Raw genomic sequence first — 27405 nt, 5'->3', positions numbered from 1 at the left:
ACCTCATCTTACCTAGACTGCTCAGAGACTCATACTAAGTAGGTGTGGCTGAGTTCCAGCCCAGTTGTGATCCATTATGCATATGTGTGAGTGAGTGTGTGTGTGTGTGTGTGTGTGTATATAAAACATGGTTAAATATCCTGAAATTCATACTGCCTTAGAAAAACATTCTTGGGGCCAGAGACAACTCATTTTGAGACAGTACATTAGTTATCTGAGGGAAAGAGGTTGGGGAGGAAGAAGATTCTGTAGATGTGATGTAGTTATTCCTGTTTTCCTTCTTCTAATCAAAGTTGATCCCATGGTCGAAGCATCATTTGTGGAGAATGGCCTTTTTTCCTCCCCAAAGCAGCTGTACTTAGGGTTCTGTTGGACAAGTAGCTGGGCTTAAAATGCAGTAGGGATCCAACTGCAGTTGAGCGTTGCTGGATTCAATAATGTGCAGCAGCCTTTCAGTGTGAACAGGCTGTGGTTTCCTCCAGGGATGACCTCACCAGGACCCCTGACAACAGTGCTGGTGAAAAGGGGAAGGCAACAGTTAGTGAGGCCTTAGACAATAGAAACAGATGAACAGAAGATGGCATACTAGAATCAGCAGAGGGCAGGCAGCTGATTGCCTCCCTCGTGTTCTGGTTAAGGTTGGTTCAGGATGACCCCACCAGGTAACTGGTACTGAGTTTCAAATCCTGCTTGGCTCAAGACTCTCCTTACATACTCCAGGGTAGACAAACTACAATTAATCCTTATAAAACACACCTTCAGGAGGGTAGATAGAGTAGGGATATTGATTTTGCAAACATAAACTTTATAGAGTTAAGGTGTCTGCTGTGGATCACTGGTGGACCCAAATATACCATAACCCATTGCCATCATCATGTTGCTTGATCCTCTTGAAAGGGAGGCAGTATTTAGTGACTAGGACTTGGATACCAGGCAAAGGTATGTGGTGTGTGGGTGGAAAGAACTGCTTTTTGAATCTCTGTTGTGCTTATTTTCATTTTCCTTGGGTAAGTGACATAGCTTTTCCAAACCCTGATTGAATAAAATGCTTTAAAAAGGCAGTGGCAGCTAACTTATAGAGCTGCAAACAAGTTGATTCATACAAAGTGCCTAACAGGCACAGCAAGGGGACATTAAATACTTGAGTAACACTAACTAATAAGAGTTCCTAGTCTTAGCTGAGAACAGTCTTAATGAATGGTGGTGAGAATGGACACATAAGTTCTTATTTTTAAATCAAGCATTAAGCAGTTATAAAACAGAAGTCGACAGGGTCTTTAGGTCTGATTTGTTTATTTATAATGAAGAATTTATAAAATACACACCTGCTCAGTAGACTTTGACAACAGGACACCATGTTGGTTATATTTCTAGGTAAAGAGGAGTTGAAGGCATTCTCTAAAATATGCTGGCAATTGATATCTGCAGGAGTGCCTGACAGCATGCCTAGAAATGGAATAGAGTGCCATTTATTTTATTAATTAATGAAGTTACCAATCTCTCCCACTGTTCTTAGCTTCTCTGCTGTGCTCCACACATTTCCCTCTGTAATGAGTTCAGCTGCAGCTCTGCCTTTCAGCTTTCTGTAGCAGCTCATGAGCACCGAAGAACTGACCCCTGGAAGCTGCTATCCTTTGGGTGTGGGGACACAGGACACAAAAGACAGCATGCAGTACCTGCAATGCAGGCTGTCATGAAACAGGCAATGGTTCCCGCAATCAAAGCTCTCAATGCCCCAGAGGAGATGTCACACTTTCTGGAAGGAGCCATGGATGCTAGGAGACAGAAGCAAGGTTAATGTTGAGGCTGGAATTTGAAATTCTAGTCTTTGAGACTTGATCAGGGGCCAAGGCCAGCGGAATTGAAAAGATTTTAAACTTAGCTGGGTAGTTAATTCACGATCCAAGAACTTGGTAAATTCTACTTTCCAAACAGTTCTCTGGTGTGGGAAAAAAGGAAGAAGTTTCCCTTATCAAAATACCCAGAGGTTTCCATTCTGTACAGGAAAAACAATATTTAAGTTTCCTCTATAGGACTCATAATATGTTGAGGGCATTGTCTGTTAAGTAGGTTGCGAGGGAAGTTATATACTGCAACTCACCTGTTACCATCCACTCCTATGCCATGATAGATATCACAAATTAATTGGCACATTTCTACTGACTTTCCATTGCACCTCGGACTCATTTTCTGGCTGCCCAAAGTACATCTACTATAGTTGGTAACATACATCTATGTGTCATCCCTGGGTACAGAAGTACCTGTATGTTTGAGCAAATTCTTCCTCAAGATAGCTGGGGACATTCTTCCTCAAGATGGCATAGGAAAACTATCTGGCAGAGCAGGAATAAAATATAGGCAGCAAAGGACTGCAGGACCTTTTTTTCCCCCTGACATGAATAACATTCCAGAACAAGATGGAGATCTGCAGCATGTTTACATCATATCAGCTGATGAAGAATATTCTTTTCACTTACTGAGTCCGCCGATCACTATTCCTAGGGAACCAAAATTGGCAAAGCCACAGAGAGCGTAAGTGGCAATTGTCTCAGAACGAATCTGTAAGTAAGCATAAACACACAGATGTATCCTTGCTGTGATCCAGCTTAGTAAATCTCACACCCTAACTGGGTTTCTATTTTGGCTACATAATCAACTTAGACAAATAAATGCATTATGCATAGGGGCAAACACCTGTTGTTTTTTAGACTTTTTTTTCATCTTTCCCTGAACTGAGGGGGGGAAAGGTGCTGTGTGCATCAGAGACTTTACAAGGAGAGTTATGACTTCTGCAGATGTTACAATCTGCTCAATGATATCTAGTATTTAACATGACTTGGTCACCTATAATGTGTCAAACAGCTGCTGAAGATAGAGAACTGGTTCAGGAGATACTTATATGACATTTATCCAATACAGAACTTATTAAAAATTAATAAAGGGGGGCCTCCCTGGGAGTGAAGGGGGTTAAGTCTCAGCACTATCAAGCTATCACCATGAGTTCCATCCCTGGCCAGGAAACTGACTCACATGGCACAGCAGACCTCTCTTGTCCACTTGCCGCTCCCCTCAGCAGTGTATTTCAGTAGATCTGTCTGTTCTGCGCCCCTCTCTGGCTCTGGGGAATCCTCTTACCTCCTCGCCCCTCTGGCCTACACTCCAGTTCTTATATGTATAAATAAAAGTAAATCCTTTTAAAAAATTAAAAATGCAAAAGGGATTATTATGACCCTGTAAGAAAACATGTGTCCAGATAGTTTTGAATGCTTGACAAAAGAGAAGCAAATGGCCAGTAAGCACACAGGACTCATTAGTCACCGGGGACAGGCAAGTTCAAACATGTAGCTACCACTACATGTCCAACAAAATGTCTTGAAAAGATGAATAATACTAAGGGTTGGTAAGGATATGAAACAAAAATTGGAGCTCTCATATTTTGTTGGGGGTATTTAAACTGACATAACCTGATATAAACATACTTGGATGTTTCTTATCAAGTTCACATATATTATCTATATGACCCAGCAATCTCATTCCTACGAATTTTCTCAGGAGAGGTAGAAACATATGCTCACAAGACTAAACATGAACACTTACAGCACTTTTAATAAACACAATATAAACAAAATAAACACAAATGCCCTTCAATAGGCAAATAGAGAAACACATTGTAGATATCCATAAAGTAGAATATTACTTTGCAATAAGAGAAAAATAACTAATACATGCAACAAAGTTTATATGAAATTTTTGGAATAAGCAAAAGTGATGTACAGTGAAAGAAACATCATTGGCTGCCTGGGAATGGGAGGTTGGGGAAAAGGGCTTGTTGACATTGTGTCAAAACTCTATACCTAAACTGGGCCTTTTTGTTATATGAAACTGTACTTTAGTAAAAGGCATATCATTTAGAAGAAATTATATTAGTAAAAGTGACTCACAGACATTGCAGGAATTCTTTTTGCTCTGCTGTGGTATGTGCTGGCTTGCTTTTTTGTATTGATTTATTTGTAATTGATTTGTCTGTGTGCTTGCCTTCCCTTGTTCCTCAGGCCTGGCCATCCCACAGGATGCTTGTATGAAGTAGGCAATAGCTAGTCCTTTGACAGTCCAGTGAGAAGGTGGAACTTGGGTATACACAAGTGTGAGCGTCCTCCTTTATTCTGATGGTCAGTTTGTGGTGCCCAGATACCGCTCTTTCTCAGGTTGACTGACTACTATGGGAGACTCCCCAGATTCACTGGGCTTTGTTGTTTCCTGGGGTCACAGCTAATTTGGCAAAGCACTGCAGGAGTGAAGGAATCATTTTCTTTTCCAAAATTCTAAAAAAGTCATGATACAGTTCAAAGAAAAAACTAAGCCAACACTAAATTCAAAGGTAGTGCTTTTTTTTTATTTGCTAAACTTATATTGAAGACTCAAGAGTTCATTTTTTTTTCTGACTCTAAAGCCCCCCTTCTCTTTCAGAGTTTCTGAGAAATCCTAGTTGATACTTTCAGTTAGCCTGTATATAGCAGGCAGGAAAAAATTCCAAGTATTTGAGCAGTCTGTTGGATCTGGAAAAGCTCATGCTTGCTCCTGCTCCCTCTAGTGCTTTTCATTTAGCTCAATTGGCTTCAAAACCAGGCAAACTTATTAAGAGGCTGTGAGGAGGGAGAAGGTATAAAACACTCTAGATTCCTTTCTCCTCCTTCAGGGGGTCTGAGATGTGGCCATGAAGGGTTTTGTAATGGGAGGAGAGGGAAGCTGGAAGTTTCCACTTCGCTTTTGTCCATAAATGTGCAAGAATTACATGATGAAAAGAGTGCACCACATTTGGAAAATAATAATACACTACAGCTCTCCTTGCAAATGAGCAAAGGTGCCATATGTACAGGTATTACTTTTAAGAGCAAAAAAAAAAAAAAAAAGAGGACAGTGTTTATCAACAAAAGACTGGAAAAAATAAATTATGATGTGCTCAAACAGAATACTATGTTGCAGACACTATCTGGGAATATATGTGCTACATATATGTATATATATATTAAGATTTATTTCTATTTACTTATACATACAGGCATTGGGGTACAGCCAGAGGTGGAGGTGGGGGAGAGGATTCACCAGAGACACAGTGGAGAGCAGAACAGGTGAATCTACTGAAATGCACTGCTGAGGGGAGCAGCAGGCGAGACAGGAGAGGTTTGCTGCGCCAGGTGGGTCAGCTCCCTGGCTGGGGATGGAACTCCTGCTGCAGTGGCTGGAGATAGCTTTATAGTGCTGAGACCTAATCCCTATGCCACCAGGGAGGCCCCTGCTCCATTTACTTTCTGATCACCTCTCTTAGGTAGGGGCCAATAGTATGTATAATTTAATGGATAATATTGCACTGGACCCAGGTTTTATATTTCAGTCATTTGGTACCTCGCTGAGATGGTGAGTTACCTTACCACTTGTTGCTTAACAAACAGATTTCAGGGATTTACCCCCATCAGGTTGTCTGGAAATAAGAAGTGCTTTACTCATCATGGCTCTAGTCACAGAAACTAAGGGAGCTTATATTTCCAAGTGTCCTTCTGGCTGGGCTCATCCCCATCCCAAATCAACTCCACTGTTCTGTCCCTACCCTCTTCATGACCTGTTCACAAGCCTCTCAGTACTGCCAGAACTGGGAGCTTGCTGTGCTCATTAGCAAAACTATTTACTCCTGACAACTGGCAGCTGGGAATAGAAAAACATTTCACTCATTTAGCCCATTGTTTATTTTCGGCAGGGAAACAAGCCGGTTGATGGTGGCATCCAAACAATGAGCACATGTGGCCAAGCTCTATTGCATGGTCAGTTGAAGAATGAAACATTTGAGAAGCAGGAGACCTACAGAGTCACTGTTTGTGCCGGCTGTGTGGGTCAAAGTGCCCCTGACTATAACATACAGATTAGCCCTCTCCTGGCGCAAACTGTTATATTGGTTAATACGTGGGAGTAAATCTGCACGTGTAGCCTTGGAGGCTGGGGTTGCTGACAGTGTTGTTCCGGGTAGGCAGACTCAATTAGAAGCCTGGGAAGTGTGTTTTTCCTCCCCTTTCCATTCAATGTCAAATAGTGCCTAGGCCATCACATCCAAGTGGATAGTTACCATGAATAACGGTGGTCAGAAACATTCACATTTCCTAAGAGTTTCTACGTGTGACACTTACGTTCTTTAGGAAGATGAAAATTGGAGACTCAGTTGCAAGTCTGGCCTAAATAAGTGCCTCACTTGACTTTCTTTATCCCATCAAGGTCAAGCAGACCCAAGCATCTCCTTGCAGACTTTTGACCTGGGATTTTGCTTTTGTTAACTGCCCTGAATTCTTTCTCTTCCCTTATCTACTTGGGAAGTAATTACTGTGTCTCACTATTTCTTAGGCTATTCATGTAGTTTCTCAGAGGTCACAGAACTCCATAAACAGGAAGGGTCCTTCATGGTCATTAGACCCTGAACCCCACAAAGGCAGAAGCCTCAGGCTTGGTCTATGTTGTGGCTAGGAAACAATACTTTGCTTACAGAAGACATTTGGCAGGTACTTGTGGATTGATTCTAAGCCCACATCATTTGACTCTGGGTTTGCAAAAGTGCTCAAAAGTAGATGACCACAATGGGAAGGATAAGCTGTTTCTCTCTCTCTATACACACACACACACACACACACACACACACACACACACACACAGATTAATTCAACATAATTGAAAGTTGTGAGGTGCTGTGTATATTAAGGGTCCATGAGATTGGGATTTTGGGTTTGTTTTATTTTCTCATGTGTTCTGAGTGTCAGGCATGGTGCCCTGAACACAGAGGTACCATCTATTTGGTGAATGTTTGTATGTGATGTAGAAATATATCAGAAAGTCAAAATATTTACTTACCGACATATATTGCTGCACACCATTCACAAATTTGGGTCCAGCTTTTTTCCTCAAATTGATCAATTTTGAGAGGTGCTCATAGGCCACAAATTCATTGAAGAATGTCTTATAACCTATGAGTTTGGCGACCATAAAGCTGTCTTGCCAGTCCACTCCCATCATGAAGGAAAAGGGCATGAAGATGTAGGAGCATATTATCTACAAAAATAAAAAAAAATAGCTATTTATTAGTGACTTGCTTCCAAATCTGTTGTCTTGGCTTCCTAATGAGATTATTTCTAGGTTCTCCCACGCCCCACCTCTCTGTCTCTTTTAGGCATAGAAATCCCTTCACATTCTCTTGCCCACCTTTATCTAGTAGGAGTAAAGTTTGGAATTGCATCCTTTGAAGAAACTTGGAGAGAACATCAGGTGTCAGGGGAAGGAGGGTGATGGAAAACAGAAACAGGGGGAAGACGGGGTCCATGGTAAGTGGGTACATTGCCTAAGAGTATATTAGAGACAGGGAATGCTGTTCACAAATCTGTTTTATTTTAAAACAAAGGCAGAAACAAAATGGGGAGGAATATGATAGAATAATACCTCAAAACTCAGTTGTGGGTAGTCAAACATATTCCCAAACCAGGACAGGGCTGAATTCACAAAAGACAACAGGGCCAGGAAGGCAATGAGATTTGCAGCGATGTTTGCCACCAGAGGAATGGACGAGGAAGCTCCCTGGGATGCAGCTTCTATGAGATTCCTTGAGTCGCTTTATCAAAAAATAGTGATTCCAGGATTACCAAGAGGTCACCAGTAGAATGGACACCACAGGTGTAGCAGTGGCATTTGGATCAAGAGACAAAGTCTCAGGCCCCTACTTTGGTGAAAATACTCACCTGAATTCTATTAAATCATGATGGGATTAATTATTGTTGTGTATAGGTAATGGGCCTGTGGCTGTCTATTATCTCTCTTTTAATTAGGAGGCATTTATAATAAAAATTTGGGCCAAAATAAAAATATTACAGGTATTAAAATATATTTAATTAAAAGTAACTACCAGAGGATATTTATAAAACATTCACAGATTAAGAGCTAACAATTCAGGGAAGGTCTGAATATCCATCACCTCATTTAAGAAATGGAAGTGTCACCATCATTTTTGAGTGCTTTCCTCTGTCCTCTCTGTATGTTTCCTTATTCTCACCCTTTTTCAATCTCAGAGCTACCTGGCTGTCTGGAATTTGATTTAGCGTTTCCCTTTTTTTCAATTTTCCTAAATGTCTGTATTCCGAAATAATAGATTGCATAGACTTAGACATTTGCTAACTTTGTCCACATCAGTTCTTTGGCAAATTCCTTTTTTGCACTCAGAGTGATGATACATACGAAAAAGGGATGAAACTTAGAAACAAGTTGGGTCAGGAATTTTGCTATATATGAAATACTTTTGAACATCCTAAATCTCTTGGCCAAGAGACTCTTTTTACTTTCTTCTGAATGGGGCAAAATAAAGTGAACAAAGAAAGAGGGAGGATACCTATATCATACCTTCTTTGCCCTAGTATAAAAGAAACATCCAGAAATGGTCACGTGTGGCTTACCAATAAGTTAAGAATCTGTATTGCACAGTCAAGAAAATGTATTGACTTTCAGGTATTTGGAAAGGTTCTCCCTAAGTGTTGAAATGTGATTTATATGGTGAAATCTAAGTAGTTACTGGGAAATTAAATTCACTGTATTTTGGAATGGAACACACGCCTTGCCCATATTGCAGCTTGTATAGTCATTAACTAGGTGAACATGTCCTGCTTACCCATTTTCCATCTTCATGGCATTCTTGAGGGTTATTTTAGGTGTTTCAGTCTCAGGCCAGAAGAGTTTAGCAACAGCCAGTGACGCGGGTGCTGACATAACTGAAGCAGTTAACAAGTGGGAAGACGAGACCTTGATTTCAGAAGAAAGAAGATCAGCTGAAGTGTGAGTTTTTCTGTTGTGTTCAGAATAAATGGCTCAGGGCTTTACAAAGAAAAAGGTGGGTGTGAGTTTGTTCTATGCCAGAAAATAGCATTTTGAAGGCATGGAAGAGCTCAGTGAGTCAGGTGATGGGCATTCACCTTGAGAGTGCAAGGAAGAAAGGAGGAACTTGTGTGAAGTGACTGTGTCCTCTGGGACAAGTACAAAATCAAAATCTAATCACTTTGTTAAGGGGAAGGATGTCCTAAAGGAACTCTGCAGAGTCTTGTGGACTCCACCCCTACTCCAGCTTTCTGGACTCCATCTCCTACTCCAGTGATTGGAAACTACAACTCTCAGCAGTACCAGGGAGAGAACTGCCAGGGTGCAAGTGTGGAGCTAAGCAGGCATTCTGGGACATTTTGGGATAAATGGGGCGCCATTGCATTTCTCGCTTGGGAAATGGCTCTCCAGACCACGTGACTCATGGTTTTCAGTTAGTTTGTTACTAGAGTGCCAAGTCAGCCTCGCCGGTAAGATATTCCAGTTGTTTTCTTTTCCCCCTTTTGTAAATAAACCTGTTTTGACCCTTTTGTGTGGCCTGCAGTGTAACTAAACTTTAAGTGCATGGGTGAGGCCCCACAGACAGGCGGCCCGGTTCACATTGGGGTGCCCTGTAACAGTTCTCAGAAGAGAATTAATCTTTTGGTGCAGGAAATTTTAAAGAAGATCCCTCCAATTCTCTCTCTCTCTCTTTTAAAAATGTCGTTCATTTAGAGAGGGAAACCTGGGGGAACAGGCATGGATAGACCCCTCTCCATTTCCCTTTTATTCTCCTGAAATCCTCCTGTGTAAATAAGTCATTTACACAGAGTCCTGAATCTGTAAGCTGATTCTGTTTTTCTTGAGGCAGGTCTGCTTAAACTTCCCCCCTTTCCCTCCCCACTACCTTATTTGTTTTTCTAGGTTGAGAATCCCAGACTCAGTGTGTCCCTGCCCTTTCCATCCCACTGAACATGGCTGTGGGCAGAGTTGCTATAACAGGGGCAGAGTGGACCCACCGGATATCCGGTTAAACTGCCCTTCCTGAGGTTTCCTTCGCCCTTTTCTTCCCACTTTTTGGCTCTCTGAAGCCCAGATGAAGCCCTTAGATGAAACCCACTTATCTGTAAGACCTCCTGGTACATGCTGTTGGCTTACTCCATTTCTCCACTGACTTGTAAGCTTTATGTTCAGGTACTGGGGCCTGGGCTTTTAGACTGCTACAAGTTTCAGGTGATTTTAATGTTTAGAAACAACAACTGCTCTGGATCAGAAAACTTTGGTTGCAGAGAATCAGAGAGGAGATAATTTTGAGTCTTTGGCACACAACTACTCATGTGTTACTTGGAAACTGCCATGAATAGGAATAGTTGGTTTCGAATAAAATTTCAGTTATTAAATAGGGGAGTTTAAGGAAATTGGTAACTTGGGCTCTTTATCACCTCCTGCTGCTGGCCTGTGTCTGTTTTTCTCCCACCCTTCATGACCCACATGTGATAACTGTGTTATGGCAAATAATGCTTGGGGATGTGCGCATGGGGATGTATGCCTGTGACTGTAGACACCTGGGCCAAGAAGCCTGAGAGCATGGGTTGTGAGCACATCCAACAGAGAAGCAGGAGATTGTGGATACTGGGGGTGGGGGGGGGTGGGGGGATGAGGGATGGTGGGGGGGTGGGGAGTTCCGGATCTTCCTAGCTCCGGAGCTAGAAGCTCAGAGGCTTGATTGCTGTCTGCCTGCCTGCCTGTGCATTCAGAATCTGCTTCAGCAATAAAGGCATGTTAGATACAGCTTAGGCTCAAAGATTCTTTCTCCTTTTGCCGGAATCAACCACAAATCTGCCTGGCCTGGGATGGTTACACAACAGGGAGAAATCTAGATGAACCCATGGGCCGTGGTTTGCTGACTCTTGGCTTAGAAAGTCTGTACCGTAATAGTTTTTATTTGTTTTCTGGTTTTGTTTTCCATATTTAAATTGCCTGCCCAAATAACCTCATAATATTTGGATGATCCACAGGAAGGGTGCGGGTATAAAAGTGGACACCCCTTGAGCTCACTTTATCAAAAACATAAAAAGCTGTGACAGCCACACAGCAGAAGAGTCATGTGTGGCCTCCTGAACTGGCAGCAGTGGTAAAGAAAAATGAAAAGTAATAATAGAGGAAAAAAGAGGGGTTTCATTTTGCATAAATTAACCTTCAAATACTCTTACCCCGAAAGAAATGTATGCCCCTAAGACACTTCCAGCGATGGTAGAGAACCCTGCTGTCATGATGGCGTGGAGTTCGGATTTGGTGATATGTGGTAAATATGGTCGGACCATCAGTGGGGACTCTGTCTGGAAACAAAGAGTCACGAGATTAAATCTTAGGAGGGCATCCAGTCTCCTCAGTTCCATCCTCTAAAGCAGTATTTCTAAGCATGGCCCTTAGACCTGTTCCTTTGGTGTCACCTGGAAACGCCTTAGAAATGCAAATTCTCAGACCCATTGAATGTGCAGTTCTGGGGCCAGCACCAGCAATTTGTGTTTTCACATGTGTTCCAGGTGATTCTGAGGCATGCTCCAGTGAAGTGCCCGTTGATGGCTGATGATTTGAACTTGAGGTCATTGTGCATGCAGAGTCATGTGCAAATTTTGCAAACTCAACAAGACAAATTCACATGAGGACCCACCTAGCTTTGGATTGGAGTCTGATGGCTGGTTACACTTTTCTGAAGTTGGAACATTACTGGCCAAGTAACGCTACCCGGTAGCCTAGTCTGGGAAAATCTCTGCTACGACCACAGGGTATAGATACAGCTATAAAAAATGACCAGCAATGACAAGGGTAGATGCCCCTAGATACTTTCTAACTGAGAATCAGAAAGGTTTCTCTTCCTTGGGTGGGAAGGAGTCAGAATCTACTTGTAAAAGCTTTTACCTTAAAGGAGATAGGCAGCTTGCAGCGTGGGGCTCTCCATAACTGTACTTTTTGCATATTAAGTATCAAATTGAGCACCACAGAAGTATGTATGCAATTTTACAATTTTCCTCTCATTATTTCTAATTGTTCTATAAGATTGAATGTGTTCAGCTTCAATTTATGGACTAAATAGGAACTCAGCACAAGAACTCTCGTGCCCCGCAGGCAGGAGTAATCAACCCAAGATGGTGCCCTAATTAGTCCTGGGAGATTCATGACTATAATTATAATAATTTCAACTCCTTGGGAAGGAAGCATGGGTTCTGCTCTAAGATTTTGTTCCAGGATAGCAATCTGGGCTTATCGACAAGAGGGTTCAACGAGGCTGGAGACGTTGTTAGCCTAGGATTTGGAGCTGTGTGTTATTCTGGGTGACTTGATTTTTGCTTCAAATCCAATTTACTTGGACAGCTGTACTAGAAAAGAGTCATCCTTGCTTTCTTTGGTGTGTGATTCCATACTGCCTGAAGCTATTGATATCTTCAGGAATGAGCTTATTACTATTTCTTAGTTATTCACCCCTTAGATTTGGTGTTATTCTGTGGGATACCCCTTGGGTTCATAATTCTTCAGTAAAAAAAGCTTCAGGCAAATAAATATTTATCCATTTATTCATGGAGGTGAAAATACTTTTGTTCACTAGCAGACTCAGAAAAGACAATTGACCAGATAATTTGAAAAAGGCATTTAAATGGCTGTATGGTTGTTGGAGAATTTTCTTGCTTTCATTGCCAGAAGCATTGCACTACACAACATGAGTTTGCTTGTTTACATGTTTGCAGCTTCAAGGTAAGTGGTTAACTCCCTTTAAGATGAAAAGCTGCTTGCCTCTGAAGAGACCTCAAGAATTTAAGTTGGAAAAGATTTGTTGAAAATCTATAAGAAGTTCTGTGCTTTGATAAAATGATTAGATTTTCCTCCCGTCCATGAATTTTCAAGTACCCAAATTAACACCAGTGCATGTAGTGAGACTCTCAGAAGGGGTCTCTCCAAAAACTGGACATTATCAAAGCTGAGGGGTGCTTATTTTAACACTCTTCCCCCTACACTAAAATAAATAACATTGTTATTGTTTTAAAATTCCAATTTCTGGAGAAACAATCCATTTCAGCAGGTGTTTTTCTTTTTTAATATTATACCTCACCTGTCCAATGAATATATTGCCAGCAGCAACTACAGATTCAATAGGAGATGATCCCAAAGTAACAAGCATCAGCCATCCAACCTAAAATGGGAAAAAGGACAAAGTCAGTGGAGAGCTCTTTGTAGGGATAAAGATCTTTAAACAGGGCCCTCCCTGGTGGCGTAGCAGGTTAAAGCACAGCACAACGGAGCTATCTGCTGCCACTGCGGCATGAGTTCGATCCCCTGCCAGGGGGGTGATCGACATGGTGTGGCAGACCTCTTCCGGCCCACCCACTACTCCCCTCAGCAGTGTATTTCAGTAGACCCGCCTGTTCTGCACCCCAGTCTGTTTCTGGTGAATCCTCTCACCTCCTGCACCTCTGGCCTACACCCCAGTTCTGTATGATCTTTTTTTAAAAAAAGATCTTTAAACAGAAAGAAAATGCTGAGGCCTTCAACAATTGTTGGCTGGTCACCCATGGTGCTAGGTGTGAATATACCTAGTCTAGTCCACAGAGCAGGCCCAGCCAATCAGATCCTCCTATATGAAAGGTCAGTCTGAGTATTGTGTATGTTTCGAACATCAAGGGAATGCATTTTTATTGAATTGTTATTTATAAGAGTTGCTAACAGTCACAGCAGGCTTTACTGCATAATAGACATTGTTTAAAGCCTTTGATCCCTGTAACATATTTAGTCCTTATCATAACCCTATGAAAGAAGTCCTATAATTACGTCCATTTTATCAGAGAAAAACAAGACATACAACTGTTCAGTTGTTTGTCAAAGACCACCCAGCTACTGGAAGGATGCAATCGAGGGCTGGTCTTTTCTACCTAATCTCAAATGAACTTGTTTATAGTCTCACGTGCATATTGGCCTTCCTGACCAGACACTGTGGTGCCATCCTCAGGATGGGGATTTCCTGACTCCTTCATTTCTGCTTTCTTTCTGTTCAGGCCTCAGCAAAGTAATGCTGAATGTTTAACCGGATAATCAGAAAATGATGGGCCCTTGTGCTTTTGCTGAAGTTCTAAATTCTGTTGGTATTCTGGCTTTTGTTCTCTATTTTACTTACTTACAGTCGTCAAAGGAGTTTGCAGCTATGACAAGCTGGATACCACTGCCTTGCTTGCATGTGCATTCGAATAACTGACAAATTACCAGGTTTTCTGAGCTAACACATGAGGATAGGGCTGACCGTTGCTGGGCAGCAAGAATGAGATGAACTTTTCAGACTTAAAGAAACTGAATGTGCTTGTAAACCTCAGGAGCTCAGTGGAGCTTTTGCTTCTTGCTTTTCCGTGGTGGTCCCTAGACCAGGACTGCCCACTTTGGTGACCTCCAGAGGAGAAGCAGTGCTTATGTGTGAGGCACAGAGCAGATAGCTAAAGGGGAGGAGCAATGCTGTTCTCTCTGGAGGTGTCTGACCTGGTCCAGTGAATTCTTTCCCTAAACAAGTAAGTGTCTCATGAAGACATTCTATGAGTTGCTAGTCAAAATCCTGTGGAAAGTCCCGGAGACATAACTCCCTGTATAGCTACAAGTAGGATTTTGGAGTTTGTATCTCACAACTTGGGTGGTAGTGTTGGATCTGGTTGGTATTGTTGGATCTTGGTAAAAAGAGAAAGGTCCTTTGGAAAAACCTGGATAAAAGACATCTAAGACTTGGTCGCTACACCTGTCACCCCATCCTTCCCAGCCTCAGTACCTTCCTGATGATCCATTGCATCAGTCCCAGGTAGTAAAGCATGGACATGACTGTGCTGAAGAAAATCACAATTGGCAGCACCTGGGAGGGGGTGGGGAGAAGAAAGGCCTGTGGGTTAGTTTTGGCCCTGGCTGTCATGGTAGGCTTCAGGTCGGGGCTCTTGTCTGCCTCCTTTCCGACCTCTGAACTTCATAGCAATACTAAAACCTGTTAGTCTTATCCTAATTTTTTCTGGATAAGCATGAGAGTATTTCATAGCAAGCAACTTTTTTTTTTTTTCTGTGCTGTGATCAATTTTTTTTTAGTTTCTCAGAGAAGGTATGAAGGCTTGGGAGAATTTGTAATAACTAGATCAACAAACTGAAGGCTAAGGGCAGATACTCATGTTCTGATAAGGACTAGCAATTGTTAGAGAGTAAACTGGGTCAAGATTAAGGGTGAGTAGAAACACATTGTTATTTGTAGTGGCTGTATACGCATCTAGAAAATAATGATGTCATTTGTAAGTTCTAATCTTTTCAAAGAAAAAAAGTTAGGATGTATTAACATTTTTTCAACTGAAGTAACATGGCTTGTGACATGATATAGGTGTCAGGTGGACAGCCTTATAAATTGACAACTATATAAGTTGATACTTGAACAGTTGGGAATTAGAAGCATGGACAGAGAATGCCAGAAACCATGAGTAATTTATATTCTATCCTCCAAGATTGGTTAACTTCATGAAGGTGGAATCCAGGGATAGAAAAAAATCTGAGTTTAAGATCTGTTAAGTTCAAGTTAAGTTTAGTTAAGTTTAAAACTGTGCTATTGGGTTGTTGAAAAAAATCATGACTTTTTTTTCTGTTTTTCAAGCAAAAATGTATCATGACTTTTCTGACAACCCAATATATTTGCCACCAGAAGTCTAATTTTTATCCATCGTCCTCTAGTTTAGCCCTTATACATGATTTACCTGCTCTCTGGCTTTTTTCCCCTTGGATGAGTACTATTTAGTTAACTTCTGTGTTCACAAAGGTTGTCTTTTTCTAGATTGCATTTTCTTGATTTTTTTTTTAGTGCTTTCAAAACAGCCTGTGAATCTCCAGGGGGCAGTTTCTACCCTGCAGAAACCGCACAGAGCTGTGTCTGGGTCCCTCCCCAGCCCGATCCTCTGTTCCTTAGCTGAATATCCAGGAACAAGTTGCCACCAGAGGCACAGAATGACCGAGGACAATTTGTGCAGGATCTAATTTAGAAAAAGCTATTAATAATATATATTAAAAGACATTTTATGCCATTCAGAGCTTACTCACTTATCTGCTTTTGTTGATGGTAATGGATGTGCTGAGAGCCCCAGGGTGTTCAAGGGGCTCGTTTCTCTCCAGTGTTCCAGAGGGGGTGCTGCCTTGGCAGCAAGGATGCTAGTCACTGCCCTAGGGTGGGCTGGAGCCCAAGACACTGGCACAGTGGGCAGAAACGTGTTCCTTCCATGTCACTTTAATTCTTCCAACTCTGAACTCATGGTATAAGCCTATTTCTATCTCAATTTGTATATATATGACCTCTCAGAGGTCGCTTAGTTAACTCAACACCAAGGTGTCAAATCAGTAATTAAAACAAAATTTGCAGACTTTATAAAAGATTCAAGGTAACACTTCACTGAAACTGGGGTAACTTAGAGGGAAATTTGGAGTCCCTAGGTGAGAAAATGATTAAGAATGTAGGAACACAGCACAGAAAAGAAAGCTAAAGAAAAAGTCAAATGGATCTTTCTGCCTCACTGATAAGAATCGGTGGGTACTTTGCAGGTGGATGGGCTTCCTGGGGTTTGAGGGATTAGGCCTGGGCATAGGGTCAGGCTGCCTTTGCCCTGTAAAACAAGGTCCCTTTGGTTGGCAGAAAGTCAGCCTCCAGACCTGACTAGATAAGGGCGGTGCTGAAGGGAGATGGAAAGGTTTAGCATGAGGGCTTTGGAGGAACAGAGGTTGATGTGGATGAGCAGTAGTTCTGGTTGAGCCAGGGCTAAGGGATTTTCTAAATGCAGAGCTGCCACTGATCCACTAATGGAAGCCATTAGTGGCCATAGGCCTACTCATTGCTGGGTATCTATAGCTCCTTTCCCTGAAGTTTCAGATACTGTTATCCCATGTGATTTTCAATATATATCTCAGGCAGTGCTACAAGGCCTACAAAAGAATTTGAGAATTTATGGCTTTCTCTAGATGCTTCCCTTCATACCCTGGTAACAAAGTAAAAATGCTTATGGTTCACTGATTTCAGATAAGGCCGTAAATGAAAAAGGTGGTGCAGTGAGAGTATACCTGATTTCTGGTCAGTCAGGTGGTAGATGAACATGTACAAAGATCAAGTAGTTACTGAAAAGGAAGTGACCACATAGACAAGGGGTTTGGCTTTACCTTAAATGCAAAGAAGTGGTCTGTGTATTTCTCACCAAAGACAAATGAAGCCCCAGCATTAGTGTACTCCAAGAATGTCTGAGTAAAAGAAAGGAAAAAAGCAGGTGATTATAATCCCTGCAGTACCTAGGACTCACTAGAAGGTAAAAGCCCAGCAAACTTGTTGGGTAGACTTGAAAAGTTGGTTTTCTTAGTCTTTGCCTCTTTCCCTCCCTCTAGAGGTATATTTTTGAAAAATATCTGCATATAGTTTTCTGACATTCAGTCCAACTCCATAAAGCTAAAGAACAAGCCAGGTGTGGTAGTTGACTCCAGAAAGCCACCGGGGGCTTATAAACAGATACAAAGAAAGACCACGCTCCCTTTTTTGGACCATCTTAGAAGTATGACACCCTTTGGGCAGGGTGAAGAGGGCAATATGGGATAGGGGAGTTATGTAATGGGTGGTATATGTGAGAGACAACAGTGATATTAATACACTAGACAAATTAACATATTCTGCATCAGCAAAATTATTTGTCTAATTTATGCTATGGATTAATCTTTGGGCTAAGGAACACAGACAAATACACCTAAAGCAAGGCACTCTTTTGAACCAAACTTACCTGAACTTGTCTGCCTAGCCAATCAAAAGCCATAAATCCCGGGTCAGTCCTTAGGATTAAGAGGCCAAGAAGAAACTGTAACCCAATTCCCCAGAAGACAGGTCTCCAGTGAACCTATATAGAAAGATTAAGAGAAATATTTTATTAGAGAATGAATGCTGAATTCAGCATCATTTCCCAAAGAATCACTTATTTCCTTAGAAGTTTCTCAGATACTGCCAGCAATCCTCATCTTCTCTAGAAGGCCAGAGCAGAGAATATCTTGACACAATCATACCAAAACTCTCAGGGTTATATTACCTCTTATTAAACTGGGCAGGCTTGTAAGCATTGTCATAAAATAACTTAGACACAAAGGTCCTCTTAGAAGGACCAGTAAAGAGGAAGGATCTGACCTTCCTAGTCATGGTGTAAGTATTAGAAACATAATTATTTCCCATGTCTGGAAAATGGAAAGGCAGAACACAACCTATTTGTGTGCCCAAGGTTTGTTGATCTGATGATTTGTAAGTGAATTAAGTGAAATTCCATCCTGTTGAAGGGCTCTCATTTCACTGTAAAAGGAACCAATTAACTCTAATGCAGACCCAGGATTGTTGCAGTAATGGACAATCATCTGGTTTCATTTTTGATGCAGAGATGAGTGGTCTGAAAAGAAATATGGAATTGGAGGTATAGAAAACAGCAAATATTATCCCAAATGGGGCCAGTCATGGATCCTTTTAGATGACTTTGGTCTTTGATGAATACTTTTTTTCTTGGGCAAACTTTAGGTCACTAAAGTCCTCCAGAGTTTGTTCCTATGAGTCATGTGCAGAAACTTTGATGTCTTAGAATTCTTGCCAAAGTAATGGGTAATAGGCTGACAGGATGAGAATTGACTTTAATATGAACAAAACTTTCACAACAAATTTTTGGAGTGAACTAGCCTAAATTGCAAATGGAAATTTGATAAATTGCAAAATCCAATGATAAATATTAGATTATTTACTGGTCTGAGGAAATCTGGACCGAGTGGATATGTTTTCTTTGTGTACATGTTTTCTGGGGACATAGTGGGCAATGTGAGTAGGACTTGCAAGCATATCTCGTGGGTTATTTTATTGGAAAATTACTAAGAGTGAAAAATGAGAAAGTAATAGTACTATAAATGTTGACAGGCACTGTGACCTCTTACAATGTCATAGCAAGGTAAGACAAATATTGAATAATAGTTACATTTTCCCAGACTTATTATTTTCAGCAGTTTATACATGAGACAAAAAATAAATCCCCCAAAAGATTCATTTCACTTACTTTGGTTGGATGTTTGGAAAAGAGAAATACCAGGACGAGGTACATGATGAGCCCACCAAATGATACCAGCTGCTGCTGGCCCAGCTTGGCGGTATCAAAGATCAGCCAGAAAATAACCCCCAGGATCAGTGAGCTCCAAATTACCCTAAAAGGACAAGAATGGAAGCATGGGAGTCATTGGTTGCATAACTTGAAAATCTTAGACTTAAAGTAACAAAAACTATTAATGAGGATAATATACCCTGGCACCAGGAAGCTGTGCTTTTAGAAATTGCACCAGACCCTCTTTGGTTATGGTTATAAAGGAAAATAGGCAAAATTTAAGCAATGTGTCTTCTTTATTCCACAACTCTTGGCTCTTTGCTGCTTCAAGGGTATATAGAGGGGTCAGAGAAGAGAGAAAATATTTGGAGAGGGAAGTCTAGAGATTTCTTTGAGACCAGGAACTTGTCATCTCTATTTTGGGAGAGGGTTAAGGTCTTCTTTTTAACCATATTTCTTTTAAGGGAGTTTGACATGTGTTCTCTGCTGTCAGGGATGTCACTTTGGGGATATCACTTAGCCTCAGGGAGCTAAGTCAGACTTTAATTGGGTTTTGACTTCTTGGGGAGAATAGGGAGCATGACAAGGCTGACTCATGACTTGAATCAGTCAAGCAGAAAGGATGATGGGTTGGGACTGCACAGGCCCAGTTTGTTAGATCAAAGATGTGTGATGTCTCATGGTGGGTTCCAGGTGGGTCACACTGGGGAGATCTGGGCCTGTGTCCTACCCAGCATGCCACCTTGAGGGAGAAGAGACCTTGCAGAGAGTGTTGATTGTGAAGCCCTGAATGGTCACTTGCAGGAAATTGAGTCATATAGATAAGAGTCTGCTTTAGGAATTCTCAGACTCTCCTTTCCACAGAGGTCAGCTTTCTGTTCAAGTGGGAAGCCACTTTCCCAAGTCTGGGTGTTCCCAGCTCTGCTCTTTTCTTTGTTTCAAGGCCAGTAGAGGAGTAGGTACAGGAGGAAAGGAGAAGGCAGGTGCAAGTTGGAAAAGTCTGATCAAGTTTGTATTTCTCATTCTGTATAGGATGAAATATCCTACTATTCTAATAATAATAATAATATCTAAAGTGTGTTATGATCATTAAATGATTAACTCAGAGTAAGTAGAAGGGTCATAGCACCTTGGTATTTCTATACAATGTGAGTAGGTAGCACCTGCTGAATAAAAGCAGAAGGATGATAGTTGAAACAAATCAAAGGATTATATTTGATCATAATCCATGAGTTATGATTTTAACATACTGGTTCTATAAAAAGTTTTTTTCTTTTAAGATTTATTTATTTATACATACAAGGACTGAGGTACAGGCCAGAGATGCGGGTGGGTGAGAGGATTCACCAGAGAAAGAGTGGGGAGCAGAACAGGCAAATTGACTGAAATACACTGCTTAGGGGAGCAGCAGATGGATTAGGAGAGGTCTTCCATGCCATGTGGGTCACCTCCCTGGCCAGGGATTGAACTCATGCTGCAGTGACTTGAGATAGCTTCATTATGCTGTGCTTTAACCCATTGCACCACCAGGGAGGGCCCAAAAAGTTCATTTATTTTTTCAAACACTGCTGAAGGGAGCAACGGGCAAGACAGAAGAGGGCTGCCACACCATGTGGGTCACCTCCCTGGCTGGGGATTGAGTGTATGCTGCAGTGGCTGCAGTAGCTTCATAGTAATGTGCTTAACCCCTTGCAACACCAGGGAGGCTCTTTTTATATAAAAAGTTCTTTGTTAATGGCACTCAACATTAAAATGAATTTTTTAAACAAAAATTTTATTATTGTTATATTAGTTTATTTTTACATATTTTTGTGCATTTTTCCATCTCAGTTGCAAATTAAAATGATTTTTAAAGACTTAAGTTTTTAATGAATAAAAGGCATGGAGAGAAATAAGGGGGAAAGCAAAGATTATTTGACTTCAGTAATCAATAAAGAAATGTGAGTAATGAGTGAACAGCTCTCCTAAATTAATCAGAAACGAATAATAGCAAAAAAAAAAAAAGGTAAATTATATAAATGGTTAACCTTAGAGGGGAAAAAGCAAATATAAGATTGAGTATGTTCTATGGTCCCCATTTTATAAATAATGTTTAAAGAGAGTTTGTATAACTTGGACAAGAAAGGGGAGATAAGTCACAAAAAAGGGAAGCTCTTTGCAGGCATGTTGGCCAGCCATATCAATTGGTTTATACTTAGGAACCAATTCTTTATGAACAGGTATTGAGATTAGGTGGTGTTACTGCTAATGTACCCCATCCTCTGCGAGGACAGACATTACAGGTTGATCATGATGCTCTTCTGTTTCCAAGGTAGAAGGTGAGCTAAAGTCCACCCTGAAATGACTAAATCCTTGCACTGTTGTGTATCTCTAGCAAATGTTTCTTGACAGGTAGGAGCAAAGTTTTCTCCTTAGCATAGAAAAAAGATTATTATATCAATATCTTTAAAATTTGGGGACACATGAAATTAAAGCAATTTGTAGGGACATTTGAACATGTCTAGAATAAACCAGTGCCTTACCTAGGCCTTGATTTTTCTTTCTAAAATGAAGGAATTAAACTGGATTATTCCCTGAGTTCTTTGCAGCTTCAGTAGTCCATAAATAAGGGTGGAATTTTAGAGCAAAATTCTGGAAGCGTGTCGGTAAAGGCTAACATTTCTTTAGATGAAATAGGAGAACCAAGTGCATTTACCACTTCAGCCAGAACCAATGGTGATTTAGAAGCCTTCTGCCAGGAGACAGGAACTCAACGATTTGATGTTCATATTTGGCCATAAAGTGATCCCAGCCCACGAAGAAGATGACAGCCACAGTGATCACGAAAAGAGGAAGGGCTCTGTGAAAGTTCAGCACACAAGCTGCAATCACCACAGCCAGGTAACCTGTGCAGGCAACAAACACAGACAGGGAACATCTCCATCACCCACTGGAGAGCTCCCTGTGCCAGTCTGGCTCAGCCAAGGGCAGGTGCAATCAAGACACCATGCCCTCCAGAGGGCTCTGGATATAGTTGTTGACTTCTCTGATTATAAGGACTACATTTTGGGGGTTTTCTCAGGCAAGTCCCTAAGCTTGTCCCCACGAATGCTAGGAGTGCAAGCTCTTTTTCCTTATAGAACCTCCAGAGTTCTTGAATGTTGAGGCTTGGTAATTGGACCCCTTACTGAGTACTCACCAAATTTTTCTGGCATTGCAACACAGTAAGTGACCTTCTATTAGAGAAAAGACAGGTGTAGAAGGAACCATGGGCCAAAAGAGATTCTCCTAGTGTGCAGCTTAGATTTGACCTACGCTTCAGTTGGAAATAGGCCTATGGCAATCGCCACATGTCACAGAAACTCCAAAGGAGGGAGGGAATCTGAGACAGATGCCCTGATGTGCCAAAGTGGCATACTGGTTATTTTGAATTGAAGGTGACTGAAAAGTAGGAGGTCCAAGGATGACGTTCTGCCCAGTTATCTACCTCATGACAAACAGGCAATAAATCTGTGTGTGTGTGAGAGAGAGCGGGGGTCGGGGGGGGGGTGGAGAGGGGTGATGACCTAAAGATGTTAGAAAGTCTTGTCACCCCAGTCTGGCCCTGGCAAGGTCTGTTCCCAGTGCACATGTAGATAACCCTACAAGAGTCCTACTTTTTGGTAAAGTTCTTTCTCTCCTAAATTTACTGCTCCCATACTAAAAATGATAGTTTCACTGGAGTAACTAGACCACAGGTTTGTCTTTTTTCTCACTAATCTTTCTTGTGTTCCTTGAATTATTTTCCAGCTACAAAGACCTAGGCCAGTAGGGAGAGACCAGCATTTACCCTGAAGCATGTAGTGATTAACATGACTGCTCTAGATAAGGAGATTCTAGGATCAGAACCACTAAGCTTCCTGTTGGAAGTCAGGACACACAGGCTAGGTTTAAAGGCTTGCCGCTTGTTTTTGGAGGTAGCAATTACAATTGTATTTGGATTATATCATTGCAGAGGGAACAGCCGTACCCCTCTCTTGGCTTTTGTTCAAAACAGTGAAATGTGTAATTTTCGCTGTGTGGCCTGAGGAGGCTCACAACCCTGTTGTTCCCTGTGTGGCTTTGGGAACTCCAGAAGAACCACCAACTTTGAAGGTTTGGTGGCCTGGGATTAATGTTGGGGACTTGGGTAGGGGCTTACATTTTATAAACGAAACTTTTCATTAAAATGGGCCTGCAGCCCTTTATTTTGGGGGAGAGGGGAATGAAGAAAAGAGACCCCAACTGCAGACAGTGTCTCCTGTCTTCAGCTAGGAGGAGCGGGCTACGTAACCCAAGTCTATTCTTTAGCTGCACAAGTATTAATGCTTATGTTGCTCCAGAGATTAAGTTCTTATTTTGAGATTATCACCATGCTTTTTGATTATTTAGATTTTCAATTTTCCAACCTCCAAATCCAGATCACAATAACAAAAGCTGTGAGAGCAGGAGACCTTAAAACATGAGCTGCTGGCAGGTAAAATGGACAGTGAAGACCTGTGTAGACATCCCAAGCTGAGGCCTCAACTCAGAGGCCTCTGACTTGCTTCTCTGATGGAATGATTCAGTGACATCCAGCAGATTTATTTTCTTTCCAAAGAAAACCAGTATTTGGGAAATGCTCAAAAAGGAACATGGGTATTGCATCCATTACTGTTATTTACCTGCTAGTAAAATACCCCAGAAGATGTACTGAAGGGTGGTTTTGTGTTTCTTAAAAAAATCACAAACAGGACCACACTTCCTTTCCAGATACCTGTAATGATATAAAAACAAAAAGGCAGGCAGGTGTAAACACCAACGATGTGTAAAATAGAAACCGCCATCCCAAAGTTGAGGAGCTTGTAGGAAGCCCACCAAGACTTAGTATTAACATAACTGCCCTTTCAACTTCCCTAAGGAATGTCATCTAACTAGTCAGTATGGAATTTTCTAGCCAAGTACTAGTGAAGCTTTCCATTCCCCAAGGGAAGGTGAGATAATCTGTCATAAAACCTGTCTCTCCATTCTTTATGGGTACTTTATCTAAGCCAGAAATAACTCCCTCTTCCTTTATTTTGCCTTCTTTCTGCCTATAAAAACCTTTCATTTTGTTCACCTTCCTGGAGTTCTCTTCTACTTGCAAGACAAAATGCTACCAGATTTATAATTATTTAATAAAGCCCACTAGATCTTTAAAAATGACGAAGTTGGATTTTTGTTATTTAGCACATGAAATAAATGTTCAAGTGCTAAGATTAGCTGGTGCTTTGTAAAATCAGCAGGCAAGCAAATTCATGAGATCGGTATCCCACAAATAGAAATGGGAGTGTCATGACTTGGATTCATCTTTGCAAGGGGGTTATAGAGACACAGAAAAAAAAAGTTCTCAGAAATACAGTGTATATTGCTTCTCTGGTTCAGTCTTACAACTGTGGTTTGGGGCCCATTAGTGGATGGTGAAGTCACACAGTGCATAAGACCCTCTCTTTAAAAAGGAACAGTGTCCCACACATAGTGTAAGCTACCATTTTGTGAAACTCATGTTATGAGTGGGTGTGAACATGTGAACTGAGATTAGAAACTTTGCTCTAGAAGATATTGAGGGACTAAAGATACAGGTTTTCATCACTGAATTTAGGAAAGAAAAGCTGATGGATATAGAGATATAATGTTAAAAAGCAGCAGTGGGGGTTGCCATTTTTTTGGGTACATCCATTTACTTTAGGTTGTATTTATCCGATTTTTAATCTCAGAAGTCTCAGCATCTCTCACCCTTTTAGTAAAACTCTTAGCTCTCAGGTCAAAGTTTCAGAAAGTAAAATGTAGGATGGAAATGACCTTGGGCTTTCAAGGGAGTAAATATTCTTGATGGTGGATATGTGACAGGAGATTTTAATCCTAATCCTACCAACTCTAGATATATATTTTAATATAGAAAAACAAAGTTCCTTAGAGATGTAAACGTTAAAATCAAATATAAGACTTCAAAAAACTGACAGTTTAGTATTATGATGGTGTACCAGACAAGCTTAGACTATGAAACAGAAGCTGAAATTGTAAGCTAGCTTTGTTCTCTAGCTAAATAACCTTTGGTGAGTCAGTTCTCTGAGCTTCATTTTCCTGATCCCTCAGATAAAGATAAAAATTTGCTTCCTGTACCATATGAATCAATTAGAACTTGAATGACCTTTACAATAATATAGGTGAGAGCCAATTGTTGGAATTTAAGGTGGATTGGATTTGGAGAAGTCAATTGCTTTTCAGTTGATGTCAAGAAGATGAATTTACTTTTGTGTGGACTGGAGCAATTAGTTGAAAATGTGTACCTTTAGTTAGGAGGCTGTCTTGGATGTTGGGTCCCTATGAATCAACAATTTGAGTTTACCAGGTGGGTCATCCTAGAGTTCCTTTAACTTTTCTGAAATGGTGTTTGGTGGGTAGCCAGAAAGAGGTGTTCATGGTGGTAACAATCTCTAATGTCATAATGTTTAAAATTAGGTGAGGATAAAACCAAGCAGTAAAACAAACTCGGAGGTAGGTATGGTTGTTTCTTTGGTTTAGGCCTTTACCCATCTTGATGTGTTTCTGGATCATCCTCTGTGGCTTCTTTATTTCTAGAATCCTGCTCAATGGTGACTTGCTCTTCGCCCTGGAAATGAAACATTGCAGCAGAAATGGAATATGGCAATTCTGGGTACAATGGACCCTGATCTCCATTGTTCAGACTTTTGGCAAAAAACTTCCAAAGGGTCCTTTTAAATTATTATTATAAGAAGATGACATCTATTATCTTTCACAAAACATTTTTTGCCCTCTCACACAAAAAAATCCCTCTCTTTACTTCCAAAGGAGCTATTTTCTCCTTTTCTTTAGGGAACAGACTCAAGCCTCTGCTTTTTGAATCTGCCTCTACTATAATCATTCAGCCTCCACTCTGTACTAAATGAAGTTAATAGCAGCAGTTGCATAAATCTCCTTTATACTCTACCAGCCCTAGTTTCCAAAGGACTGAAACCAAGGGTGATTTTATTTCCTGGCAACCCAGGGCTTGGCCTACAGATGAGAACACCAGTTCAGCATCTTCAGGAACTGAAAAAAGCTAGTCATGTGGAATGTAAAGAAACAAAGAAAGGCAGAAAAAAGCAATCCCAAACCAAAGCCTAGAAATCTGATGGCAAACCTGAGACTATCAGAGGGAGAGGGAAAATGTGCAAACAAAAGGCGGAGCAGCTCCATGGACTAGTTTGCCAGGTGTGGTGGGGTCCACAGATCTGAAGAGGGGAGATCCTATATCGCTGAATAACACCCAGTGTTGCAAACCAGTGTTACCTCAATTAAAAAAAGAAAGAGATTTATGTAAACAAAATGAAGAGCATGTTTATAAATATGATATTCCTTCCTTTCACATCCCCAGTCTCAAGCCCTAAACAGTGTGGTCTTTCCTCAGAACTTTTTATTCCTCTTTCCCTATAGCTAACGTTCTTTTTCCAGTGTGATTTCAGAAAATATAGTGTAATAAATAAATAAATAAATAATAAAATAATAATAAAAAATAAATAAATAAAAGTGAGAGATGAAAGTAAATCTACATAGGAAAGAGCTCAGTAGGCTCTGTGAATACATGACTTAAGGAATGTAAAGTTAATTAAATGAGGAAATTGTTAGAGGACACTACCCTTTAAAAGAAGTGGGCAACAGGGAAAGAAATCAATTGTAAGAAATATTTATGATTAATGAAAAAATTTCTCTCTAAAGCAGAAGATATAATTATACATAACATATACCTATATGAAAGAATCTTCCTCTGCTCTGCCTCCTTTACTTTACAATTGAAATGCTTTGTGTAGTTCAGAATTCTGTGCCTTAGGATACAGGAAGCAGTTACTCTCCCCAGCAGGGAACTATGAGAACAGGTGAATAAACAAAATCTCTTTGTTTGGTGGTGTGTGTTTTCTTCATGACGCTGCCTTACACACTCTAATTACCATTTAATTCATTCTTCTGAGTGCCAGCTGAGTGCCCTGCTTTCAGTTCCTTAGCTCTCTCGTGCTTGTTGCACAGCGGTTACCATGGTAACAGATTCACCATGCTCTCCAACCATACCTGTTTGGAGTTAACTTGCTCTTTCTTTGTCAGCCCAACCCTGCTCCTTAGCGAGTTGTTGACTGATGTGTTCTGGTTGTCACGGAAGTCGTCTTCATTCTAAGGAAAAAGTACAGATTGCAAAAGTAAAAATTTAGCGTCATAAAGCATATGTTCTTTCAATGAGCGATAACTGGACGAGTTTTCAAAGCTGGGACGTGGTAGATGAGTGTTTAGATGAGGCAAATAACTAAAGGAGCCAGAGAATCTTGGCTCATGAAGAAACAGACATTCTGGTTTTATTTTGTTCTGGCAGAAAAGCTCAGACTGGTCC

General features: G+C 40.9%; 1 protein-coding gene across 1 annotated transcript in view; it reads right to left on the bottom strand.

Moving 5' to 3' along the window:
- Positions 1–307: 307 nt before the first annotated feature.
- SLC28A3 (solute carrier family 28 (concentrative nucleoside transporter), member 3) overlaps positions 308–27405 on the bottom strand; it is a 47526-nt gene continuing 20428 nt past the window's right edge. Inside the window, exons 3-19 of the mRNA XM_004677982.1 lie at positions 27093–27191; positions 25559–25638; positions 23672–23763; positions 21706–21895; positions 18969–19113; positions 17673–17786; positions 17068–17145; positions 14669–14749; positions 12977–13057; positions 11082–11207; positions 8687–8817; positions 7471–7639; positions 6889–7086; positions 2478–2559; positions 1677–1775; positions 1326–1446; positions 308–514 (exon numbers count right to left, since the gene is read on the bottom strand). Coding sequence (XP_004678039.1) covers positions 388–514; positions 1326–1446; positions 1677–1775; positions 2478–2559; positions 6889–7086; positions 7471–7639; positions 8687–8817; positions 11082–11207; positions 12977–13057; positions 14669–14749; positions 17068–17145; positions 17673–17786; positions 18969–19113; positions 21706–21895; positions 23672–23763; positions 25559–25638; positions 27093–27191 — 2013 coding nt within the window. The 3' untranslated portion in view covers positions 308–387. The remainder of the gene's footprint in view (positions 515–1325; positions 1447–1676; positions 1776–2477; positions 2560–6888; positions 7087–7470; positions 7640–8686; positions 8818–11081; positions 11208–12976; positions 13058–14668; positions 14750–17067; positions 17146–17672; positions 17787–18968; positions 19114–21705; positions 21896–23671; positions 23764–25558; positions 25639–27092; positions 27192–27405) is intronic.

This window comes from Condylura cristata, unplaced genomic scaffold (assembly GCF_000260355.1).
Source record: "Condylura cristata isolate star-nosed mole 26May11 unplaced genomic scaffold, ConCri1.0 scaffold00006, whole genome shotgun sequence".
Taxonomy (NCBI): Eukaryota; Metazoa; Chordata; class Mammalia; order Eulipotyphla; family Talpidae; genus Condylura; species Condylura cristata.
This window is presented reverse-complemented; position numbering and strand designations above follow the sequence as displayed.